The following is a 12,099-nucleotide window of genomic DNA, read 5'->3' as shown; positions in this document are numbered from 1 at the left end:
TATTATATTATTATTCATATTATATCTTTATTTTTTGAAAATATTTTTTGGAAATATAGAATAAATACATTATTGGATGCAGTGTATAAAAAACATCAAAAAGTTTAAATTGCATACACATTAAATTAATATTATTTATAATCTAGTCTTTTTATCTATAATTTGTAATTTAATCTTTTTATATTATTTAAAGCACGCATACAAAATAGTTATAATTAACGCGCATCTTTTTATTTTGCTTACAGCCGGTGTCATGGCGGATTCTGAGAGGGATAGCAATTCTTGCCTCGATGCTGACGAGGACAGCAGATCGGACCTACACTCGCCTACCGCATCTGAAGATAGTGTCGAGGTACAGGTGACACCGATCTCTTTGCGAAACAAGCGGAAGTTGGCAGAACCGCGCAAAATCCAAGAACCGGCTGTCATCGCTGCACCGTTGAAGAAGAGACGTTTTGATCCGATCTCTGAGGAAACCACCGTGGACCAGGAGGAGAGCAGATCGCTAAGCACAGCGAGTCCCTTCAGACCATGGGTTCCTGCCTCCTGCAAAAATGAATCCAAGACAACTGTATCCTCAACGACGACGACGATGACGACAATGACCACGATGATGTCTGACACGATGACAACGACGACGACATCAATGACATCATCGACAAAAACATCATCTAGCGAGAAAGAAGGAGAGAAGAGAGAAATGGAACAGGACGAGACGGTGCAGAGGTTGCAGGAATCGTATAGAAGACTGCAACATCCTGCCAGTCATAACAAATCAATTGTTCCCTCTCGACGAGAACTTCGTCAGAGGTTGTTCGAGCCGGCGGCGCCGGCAACAACGGCAACATCTACATCGAGCATCATCTCCCTACCGCATCCTAGACTGCAGGACGAGCCCTTGTCCTTGGTGGTGAGAAACGAGACGCCCCGAGTGCCATCGCATCCCGCCGTTAGCGGTACCTACGAGAAGACACCGTCGTACATGATGGAACATCTATTAGCGACGTCGTCCACTCACCAGAATCATCGAAATCATCAGAATCATCAAACGCCGTCGTCGAAACATCATCACCAGGGGGGCCAGCAGAGAAACTATAAGAATATGACGAGGGAGAGACGGATAGAAGCGAACGCTCGAGAGAGAACTAGGGTGCACACTATCAGCGCGGCCTTTGACACCCTGAGACACGCCATACCTGCCTACTCGCATAACCAGAAACTGTCAAAATTATCGGTACTAAGGATCGCCTGCAGCTACATCATGACGCTCAGCAAGATTCTTCAAGAGAATGACGGCGAGGTTATGACTACGAGGAACAATGGTCCGGTAGACTTGGATGGTTGCGTAGAACTAGTATCCAGGACCATCCAGACGGAGGGCAAGCTCAGAAAGCGAAAAGACGATTGAACGAATCCTGGTTTGAATATGAACAACATCAAGGAAACAGAAAACAGCAATGAAGTCTGTTATGAATACAGAAATAGGGAAGATTTTGCTCCATATACGCTTGTCAAACGCTTCATCTTCTATTCTCGATGCCATTCGATCTGCGGGAGAGGGGAGGGCGATCTAGATTTAGTCTAACATAAATCGTTAGCTTAAGTAACCATCGATTTTTTAAAAGTACGCTACGAGATTGTCTCGATTAGTTTGTAGAGTATCGATCAGAAACGTATTAATTGAGATTGCGAATTATGGGCGCCATGGAGTTTTTTTTTTAGAACACGAAAATATGTGTGCATTCAATAAAATGATAACGAGTTTTGTTTGTATAAAACGCTATGGAATAACTACTCGTTGTTGTATAGAATTTATGTAATAATTCTTCAAAATTGCAATAAACGAACTTTAGATTTTAATGAATACTCTCGACAAAGAGAATTTCTGGCGCCCATGGTTATGAGACGAGCCATCTACCTACGTACCGATAGCAGCTGTGCAACCAGACAATAAATCTTTAGAAATATCCTCATACTTAGACGGCGCTTGTTTTATGGTAAACACTGCTGCAATTGTTGCACCGCATCATAGAAATTATGACGAAGGGCGCAGAACAATTTTCCAAATCCAATTTTTATAATAAATAAAAATTTCTTATAAGAATTGAATACATATATATATATATATATATACATATATTTAAAAAAAAAAAATATATATATATGTATATAAATTATATTATTTTTTATGAAATATATATAATTTTCTAAATTTATATTTTGGCGATGATAGATCCATAGAAAGCATTATAATGCTTAATCTATTACTTTGACGGAGCCTTAAGTATTCTTTGGGACATATTGCCTTTCGAAAGAGTTAATTGCGAAGCACGCCTCGATTCGGTCGAGCAAATTTGCGTGTAGCTTAAAATAGCAATCTACAAACTATGATTCATTGAGATGCATACTTATCAAAAACAATGAGATCGGTCGATCGCTTGCAATCTGTTACACCAGCTTAGAAAACGCCGATCTAGAACGTGTGCGAGAATAAGAAACGACGAAACAAAAGCGAAGACAATAATAACGCTAGCGGTATACTTGATAAAGCAGTCAACATTAGACGTACATTACGTAACGTGACGATTAAAAATAATCCATTGCTATCAAAACTATAAACGGTATCGTCTTCCTGTGAAAATATAGTAGCCTGATAAAACACAAAAGAAAGTATCGTCATTATAATGGGGTTAGATTTATATACTATGAAAGTCTCTCACACTTTCGAAAAAATTTTTCGGCCTGCGAAATCTATCGTTAAATCCGTAATTAAAAACAATATATTATATGTTTATAAACAGTAATAATCTGTTTTTTGTAAAAGATACCTAATTCTAATATTAATATCAAATATTAAAAAAATTAGGGGTTTTAATATTAATATTAATATTGAAGGTCTCTAGAGAGAATTCACGGTGTTATATAATGTTAATTTCGGAACATATAGATTCTACTCTGGTCAATAAATATATTGCATTGAATTGTTAACGAAAAAAAAAAAAAAAAAAATGCGTTTCGTTCACAAGTATTACAATCGTCGTTGTTGCGAGAAAAGGATGTTACCTGATCCTAAAGAAGCTAAATGTAAAAGTGATCGGAGAAGAGTCAGAGCATACGTTCATATAGTCTTTTGGCGCGGTCCCGTTGACTGCGTGTCGAACTCTTGTAAATAATAGGAGTAACAATGTTATGATTAACGATTTAAGCCGAAGCGAGATATGCGATATGTGTTATGCGATGCAAAAAGAAAGCGCATTTGTACGTTGGCCTTACGCGGCGATTTGATGCGATATTCGATATGTACCTTTTTACGTTGTAAGACAACTTCGAGTAAAGTTCAAATGAAAGTGAAATTCAACAACGAAAATCTGTCTTTTTGTATGCACGATTACATCTCCTTTCTCTTCCATTTTCTATCAATCCTTCTCATCTTGATATACCTCGTAATCATTTCGTTAAAATTAATTTTACTCTCTATTTATGAATTTTATTCAGACATAGGATAAAGAAATGTATTTTAGAAAAGTTTTTAATTTGTACTGTCTGATTCTGAGCGCTGATTTACATGGCGATCTTTATTGAATTTTAATCAAATGAGGCTGAAGATCATTTAGTGCTAAATATGCAACGAGAATATGGGTCATAGTCGTATGGCGTATCTCATGAAAACGTAACATTGAGCAAAAATATAAATTCAAGCTCGGCTGACATTGCTCAGTCGAGCGTAAGTATGTAACCAGTCGCAGCTAGATTTCGCGAGTTTGCTTAAACGTCCGATGGAATCGCGGCTGTTATCGCGGCGACGAGGTAAAAGTGGATCCAATAGAGCACTTCGTAAAAATATACACACACACAACGTACGCGGCATGTATTCAGGTGTAACGACACCGAATGCATGGTTGGCACGAGACGAGAATATTTCCCGAGCGAGCGCGCATCTGGCCAACAGATAACGATATCGACCAACAATCCAATTGTATTATCTGCCATACACGAACGCTCATTTGTGTCGTAAAACTGCATTCACGATTAATTACGGTATCGTTGAAATTGCGGCGCTTCTAATAATTATTAATCTCAAATATTCTCTTAATTTTCTAAGTTCGCTTATGTTTTTTTACCAGAATCCTTGAAAAGACAAATTATTGCGATAAAGTTTGAAATACAAAAACATAGAAGATTTTTAAATTATATAGACATAGATTTTCTAATCATTGCAATTGAACGTTGAAATATTAAAGAGAAAATATTTTCTTTATATATATATAGCTTTCATATTTTATAATCTTTTAATTCTATTTATAATGAGATCCCTCTTTACAATTCGCGATACCCCTGTGACCGGATTATTAGCGACAAATCGATGCACAGCACGTTCAAGCTGTATCCGGTTTGGCAGCTGTTTAGCATAAGGGCAAATTGCTTAAGAAAATAATGATTCTTCTGCCGTCTCTTACGACTCGCGTCTCCTTCTTCCATTATCCTGAGATACAGCAGGTGGCGATGACGTTCTCACGTTCGGCTAGCTACCTGCTCGAAAACGGGCGCGCGGTTTTACTCGCCGTGCCAGCATCACATACCAGCTCTCATACGTGTACATGTATTCGCGTACTCGCTTCGGGATCGTCATGAATACACGTGTAACACGGTCGTTAGGGGAGTAACTCGGAGAAAAGTTGAAGTGGAGGCTGCGCGAAGAACGGCAAGAGCTAGGAGAAATCCGCGTAAGACAAGTGTAACGAAATATGTGTACAGTAATTGGAACAATAAGTAAACAAGGATATAAACATTTAAACAATTATACTATTCGATTGATACTGGAAATTCATGGATACGAAATTTTTTACAATATTAAAAATATTTAAAGTATTTGCATTCTGTTCTTCATTTACTCTTTGATAATTAATGAATCGAAGATTCAGTACCTACTTTCGAATCTCTCTCAAGTAAAACTTTGAGTCGTTTTATTCCAGTATCTCGAGCTTGTTATATCGCGCCAGTCGTACGCGCGAGCTGTTACACGACAGCCCGATTCTCCAAATTTAGGAGAAGTAATTTAGGAGAAGCGAGAGCTGCGTGAGAGAAACTGTACCGCGTGCTTTTCCGCGAGCAGGTGCACTGCCACGAATGTGACGAACGATTCTGACGGACTTCATAATTCGATCGATACGGACCGTAAAAACATGAGACATAATACCGCACAAAATCGATTATGGATTTGAGGTGGCATTCTTTCTAAAAGAAGGGGAGCAACGATAAGAATGAAAAATATTTAAAGACGCAATTCTTACATATTTGTGCAAACAGCAAGCCGTAAAAATGCGTACCATTCTAGATTAGAATAAATAAATAAAGTATATAAAAAATGTCCTACTATAAATCATATTAAGTGATAATTCTGTGCTTATGGTACAAACAACAGAGGAAAGCTGATTTAAGCGTTAATCGATTTTAATGCTCCCGGAACCGCGGGAGATATTATTTACAACTACAACTTGGCTTCCATTTGCAATTAGAGCACCTCTATGCGCGATTCATGGATGGCAGTTTCGTTCGCCTGCAGATGAAGCGAAAGAATGCCGACCGGGCAGCGAGCGAGCAGGTGTTCGGAACATAACATCGCGATATACGGGCTCTCTTCACTTATTTTTCACTTTTCTCCTCATGCTGCGAACATCCTTATGTTCTTCTTCTCCCGAATGTATCATTCTAAAGTATATCTGCTTTGCATGTCTTAAACGATAATCATGAACAAACAACGAAAGGAAAGAGTAAAAGCACATCTGAATAATTCAAGTATATTGCATTTCAACGTTGGTAAAAAAAAATCACTCTCTCGATAAATACAAGAGATGCCAAAAATTTTATACTATATGATGTACGATCATATTAAATTAATTTTAAGAAAATAACTGTTCAAATTTAAATCTAGTCTATGTTCAAATGTATCTCCTTATCTTTCACTTATTATTAGATGCCATATTGTAAAAAAATATATATATTGCAAAAAAAAATTGTCTGAATTTATAAAAAATTTCGAAATAAAAAAAATTAAATAAAAACGAGAGGATAAAAGCAAGACGTAGAATTTTGCGGAAGTGCAGCAACAATAGGAATGCAACTGCGAGTTGCATGCGTGCACGCATTGCAAAACTGATTATGCGTTTGCGGCGCAAGGACACGCGAGCCGGCCGGTCCCGCGATCCGGCCTCACGCCTCTTATTTTCGTGCGGACTTGAAGCGAACCGACCGTGGGTACGCACCTGCTAAGAGGCAGGCGCAGGTGCATTTACCCGCCTTCATAAGCATTACTTAATTTTCGACGGTTACATAGCGCGAGTATAGTAATTGGCTCGGTGCGTATCCAACTCCAAAAAAAAAAAAAAAAAGATAAAAAAAACACCCGCCTTGAGCGGTCATGCTCGTTTTTATGTCATAGGCTCATATTCCATTTGCTCGCCTGACTCTTTCATATATATCCTTCGTATATTTCATTTAATTTGAAAAGGCATTTAATATCAAAAATCGTAAAATTGTAAAATTATGATATCCAATTAAATTCTTTGCATCAGATCACAGGAAAAAAAGGATAAAAGAAAACCCATTCTGGTCCATTTCTGATCATGCTCGTTTTGGGCAATACATTGCTATCTCCTTCTCTCTTTCTTTTATATTATTTAATTTAATTATTTTAAAGAAAAAGAGTTAGGGAGTTAAATTAATTAATTATTCAATTAACTTTTAACTTTTATATTAATTTAAGTATAAAAATTATTATTAAAAAATTGTTAATATTTTAGCACGTAAAATAATGTATATTTAATTAAGAAATAATGAAATTAAAGAATCATTTTTTGCAAACACATTAAAGAATGATATTTGCATTTCGGATATGGTTTAATTCAAAGTAGCCTTCGCGAGTTTTAATGTTCGTTCGATGCATTCATGGCATGTCGGCCAAATCAATTTCACGAGTATTTCGTTACGGAGATTGCCCCATTTAGTTCCGAAACGGAACGCATTGCGGAGTTCGAGTACTTGTTTATCGTGCACACTAGCATACTCAATGGCACACATTTTAACCTTATTTTGCTCCAAATGCAACATCGTTTGTTGTTCAAACAAGCATTTTTTAATCGTGTAAAACTACGTCAGAGAACGCGAACAAGAATGAATTTGAATGATAATGCGAGTCTCTTGAAACAAATTCAATAATACAGCATTTTATAAATGTTTAGCCTATTCTATTTTTTCTAGGTTCTAAAGAATTTTTATATATAATTAATCTACATAATACACATTTATATTTTTACATCATAATAATATAAGTATACTTTCATGTTATAAGCAATGTATATCCAAATTTTAAGTTTCGTAGGATTTTTATAATTATCCTATATTAAATTTGTATATATATGTATCTTAGTTGTACAGATAAAATTTGCAAGTTTCTCTATTATTACCCATTGCGTATTCATATAGCATTTTAATTTATTATTTTCCCCAAGATTCGATTTAGGAAATGACTGACTACAATCAGAGCTGTTGTTTTAGACAGCGAATTGACCGGCGCGTATCGTCCATCCCGTAGAGAGAAATCGCAAGGAGGAGAGCCGAGGGAACCGAGAGAGCAGAGGGACTTAGGTGCAACCGCGGCCATAAAGCAAGATTAATGAGGCGAAGTGCGTTCTGGTAGGAAGCTGTCAGGGTCCTGGCGCCAGCTGACCAGACGACTCGCACAGCGGTATCGATCACATATATACCCGTTACACCCACACGTGTCCGCGAACTCCAAATCCTCCTCCCTCACTCTCTCTCTCTCTCTCTCCCTCTCTGCTCGTCGTCGCGACAAAATCGTTCTCGAGAAGACGGAGATCTCATCAACGTAGTCTAACAATTAATGATCTAATGTATTGATAAGAACGTCGAAAAATTAGAACGGTGAAAGAGTGCAGAAAAAGCACAATGACAATACAAGTGATAAATGTGTATCCCTGATACGTATTTAAATAAAAATGAAAGACTTAAATATAACGATTTTATAGCGTATAATTTTATACTTCTTTTTTTTTTTTGGAATTGAAGACATATAGAATATTATTTTTACCTATCAAAATATCATATTTGTCATCTATTATAACCCGAAAATTATTATCTACAATTATTTTGCAGATGATTATAATAGATGATTATTATCAGTTGATAATAATATAATCTTCCTCAAAAGATAATAATAAATATTATTATCATTAATTACCAGCAATTAAAATTAATTTCCCGTTTCTTATAACATAAATGAGAAAATTCATATAATCTGTTGTCATTCGTTATCGAGAATTTTCTCAGGGAAGGAACTGATTGATCTCTTTATCGGCAACGATCATAATATTCAAGAACGCGGGCTCGCAACGCAGATTGCGGGCAAAGAAAATGCGGCGGTTGTGGCTGCGTGTATGCATGTGTGATGCTGTCTCGATACGGTCTTCCGCATCTTCTTCCCAGGCTGCCATTGATCGGACCGACTATCTCCCGATGGTCCGATATCGCGAGAGGAGTTCGGGACACCTGTCTCCGACGGTTATCCCATGTTAAGTACATAACCAGTTTCGCAATGCGAGCTCGAAACCCAGACTAAAATCGCCATGCACACATGCAACATACATTACGTACGCATTGTGCATAGTAATATACATATACACGGGCAAGAGAATTGCATAGACTCACTCGCTCCCTCGTATGTGTGCGCGCGTAAGATCGCACGCACACACGTACGAAGGGGCAACCGAATTAGGCAAACGACGACGAATACGAGAAATCAAATCGTGATAACACACAGGGTGTCCTGAAATTATAGCGTTTTCTATTTACTAGCAATTTTCGGGAATTCTAAAAGTAATTTTTAGATATATATTAATTTGGGTTAATTTTTTATTTTGTATAATTAATTACCGAAATATTTAATTAAAAACGGGAATATTATGGAAATATGTTATTTTGAATGAAATTTTTACTCATCTCATATATATTGAGACACACAATAAAGATTGAATATATTATAAAAATATATATATACTAATGATATATATTTTAATAAATATTTCATCCTCAAAAAAATTATTTGTACATAAAATACATAATTTGTATATAAAATACTTCGGAATTTTCGCAAATTACTGCGCTTTCTCCCAGCTGCGAACTCCTTAATCAATTTGACGTCGATTTCTCCTTAGCGAAAGTTTAATTGGACGTCATCTTTTTTCGCGCCTTTTTTATTTTCAACCTTAAACGGCAATTAAACGGTACTTCTTTGCGTTTAAACTTCCGTTAAATTAAAGCCCATGAGAAATTGCAAGAGATGACTTTATCATGTATTTGCAACTTTGAAACTTAAATCGCGAAAACTTTGGGAGGATCCCTTCTGAATTAAAGAAATTATAAATATCTCGATTTAAAGGTCATAAAAATAGCAATTCTGAATTGTTTGAAAAATTCGTAGATGATTGATTTAACTTTATTAAATCGCAAAAATCTATATGTTCTTTCCTTTTGTGATAAATTTTTGCAAAAATACGATCATATTGATATAAAACGAAGAAAGGAAGAGAGATGAGCAAGATATAATTAAAAGAAAAAAGCAAAAAAATAATAAAACAATCGCAAAGACAGCGATCGATGAGAAAGAGCGTAACAATGACAGAAAGTATATTAAAAGCGAGTGTTCTTTATATTAAAAAGCAAATTAAAAAGAATATCTCTTTTATTAATAAACTTATAAGTAAAGCAAGTCGAAAATCTTCTATTGTAAATAAATAACAAAATTTCCCTTCTGCTAAAAATTAAAAAAAATGTCACATCCACACACATATATATTGTAATTTTTAGTATATTTCATTAAATTTAATATTTTTAATTGCTAGATATTAGATGTAATATTAAATGTTAAAAATCGTGCATATAGAAAACAGAGACTATATTCATTTATTTACTCAATATTATTTGCGACAAAATTTTTCGCAGGGTGATAAGATACGATTTCCGAGACACCATTTACACGCGGATATATTAGGTTCCGACCGCTGCGGTCGGACGAATACAAACGCAAACGCGAATGGCAAATGGCGGGTGACAAGGCATCGGCATCTGCGCTTAATTAATGCAACACCGGCCGCAACGATACAGCAAGGAGGAGCAGCTCATGAGAATGCTGCGGGGGACGATCACTATGCTCGGCACCGGTGACGGCGACGGAGATCGTGCTACTCGGAACGACAGAACGATAGTGCCCAAACCAGTCCAGGATGTTCAATTATGCGCGTCATCGACCCATACTCCTCCGTCTCCGAATCGACTCGTACGATTAAAAAGAAAATACGTCCGGGAAACCAATTCCCTTTTTCCGCGTAAGTATCGATCGCGTCGATAGCGATGAATCTGTGATTGTTCCTTGTGAAAGAATAAGACTAAGAGTCAAGTGGTGATTCAGAGGTCATTCCGGAGTAATCGGTATTGTGAGAATTTTTGTTGAATTTTAATTTAAGAAGCTTACTGTACATTTTTTCTTTTATATATGTAAATTATAAGATAATTTAATTTATATATATAAGAAAAAATATTTTTTTGATCAATTATTTAAATTAATTTAATCTTATTAAAAGATTTTTAATTTCAAGAATAAGCCTGTAGAAAAAATCGCAGTTCTTTTACAATTAATTATCTTTTTCGAGAAACTAGATATATTTAAGCGGAGGTTTCCGTGGGACGCCATTTGGTACCATGGGGACATTCTCATATGTTGCATTAATTAGTGCACTAATTAGAAAGCAATGCTAATATGATATATTTAAATATCTTTATTACTCATAATTGAAAACTAATTTCAATTTTTGGTCGGCACTCTAGCATAATTAACACTCGTATATCATACAAAAATTCAAAATTGTATTATCGATATTTTATATATTTATATTACTAGAGGAAAATCATTATATAGACTATAGACTATTTAAATTTAATATGTTGATATCAAATATTTTAATATCAAATTTAAATAGCCTTGATACTTTAATTATAATTATCTTTTAATCTCTAATCTTTATGTGTATGTGTAATCCTATATTATTAGTTCATTCTTTAAAATGAAAAAAAAAAGATTGAACTAAAATAAGAGTTCTTTCCTGTTGTGGTAATAATAAAACGCTCGTCTCATTTGTCTATAATCAGGATTCGTCTAATTATAGTCTATGATACCGTGAATTTTTCTACCAGAAAGAACGATTTCAATTTCACCGAATAATAGCACACTGACGCACGCGCGCGTTATTGAGCTTTGGTATTTCGAGATATAACTATAGTTTCGATTTGTTCCCCGTTTATCTTTCTCCTCGTGTGGACACCCACGAGGGGCTCCGTCCGTGTCTCTGTGCGGAAGCAATCCTCTGTATAGGATGCGACAACGCGGCGCCAGCTAGCTTCACGCGCGCATAGAACTTAGGTATGCTGCGACGACGCTTCGAGGAACGAGTGCAACCACACTCGGTCCTCGACTTACGTAAGTTTCGACTTTACGTATGATATCACCTTGGGACTGTCGCCACGAGGGCGGCGCAAAAGGATACACTTGCAACCCCGGCAGGTTTCTAAAAGAGCGGAAAAAAGCTCGGCGCAAAAGTAATACTATTTTGGAAAGTAAACTATTTTATCTTGAGTGTCAAACGTTTTTGATTGCTTTTCAAAATAAAGAGAATTTATATAAGATAGCTAAATTATTTTCCTATGATACTTGGTTTTGAAAAACTGGTGTAAATATGTAAAAGATATTCATGTTTCTACAAATATTGAACTGCAAAATATAATTGGTTTATTTATTCTTCTTTTTCTTCTTCAAAACAAAAATAAATATTTAAAATTTTTATTTAACAATAAAATATTTATAAAATAAACTATAAGAGATTAATAATAATTTTAAGATAAATGTTCTGCAAAATAAATGAAATAATGGAAATTTCTCTAAATGTTAATTAAAAGAATGAAATTTTAGTGTGATACAAAATATAATATTATATCATTAAAATATATATCTAATCAAATTTTTACATAAAT

At 35.5% G+C, this 12,099-nt stretch overlaps 1 protein-coding gene across 1 annotated transcript in view; it reads left to right on the top strand.

Moving 5' to 3' along the window:
• LOC115235184 overlaps nucleotides 1-2,116 on the top strand; it is a 16,369-nt gene extending 14,253 nt beyond the window's left edge. Inside the window, exon 2 of the mRNA XM_029806795.1 lies at nucleotides 246-2,116. Within this exon, the coding sequence (XP_029662655.1) occupies nucleotides 246-1,408 (1,163 nt within the window). The 3' untranslated portion in view covers nucleotides 1,409-2,116. The remainder of the gene's footprint in view (nucleotides 1-245) is intronic.
• Nucleotides 2,117-12,099: the final 9,983 nt, after the last annotated feature.

The sequence above is a fragment of the Formica exsecta genome, unplaced genomic scaffold (assembly GCF_003651465.1).
Source record: "Formica exsecta isolate Colony F162 unplaced genomic scaffold, ASM365146v1 scaffold211, whole genome shotgun sequence".
Lineage (NCBI taxonomy): Eukaryota > Metazoa > Arthropoda > Insecta > Hymenoptera > Formicidae > Formica > Formica exsecta.
This window is presented reverse-complemented; position numbering and strand designations above follow the sequence as displayed.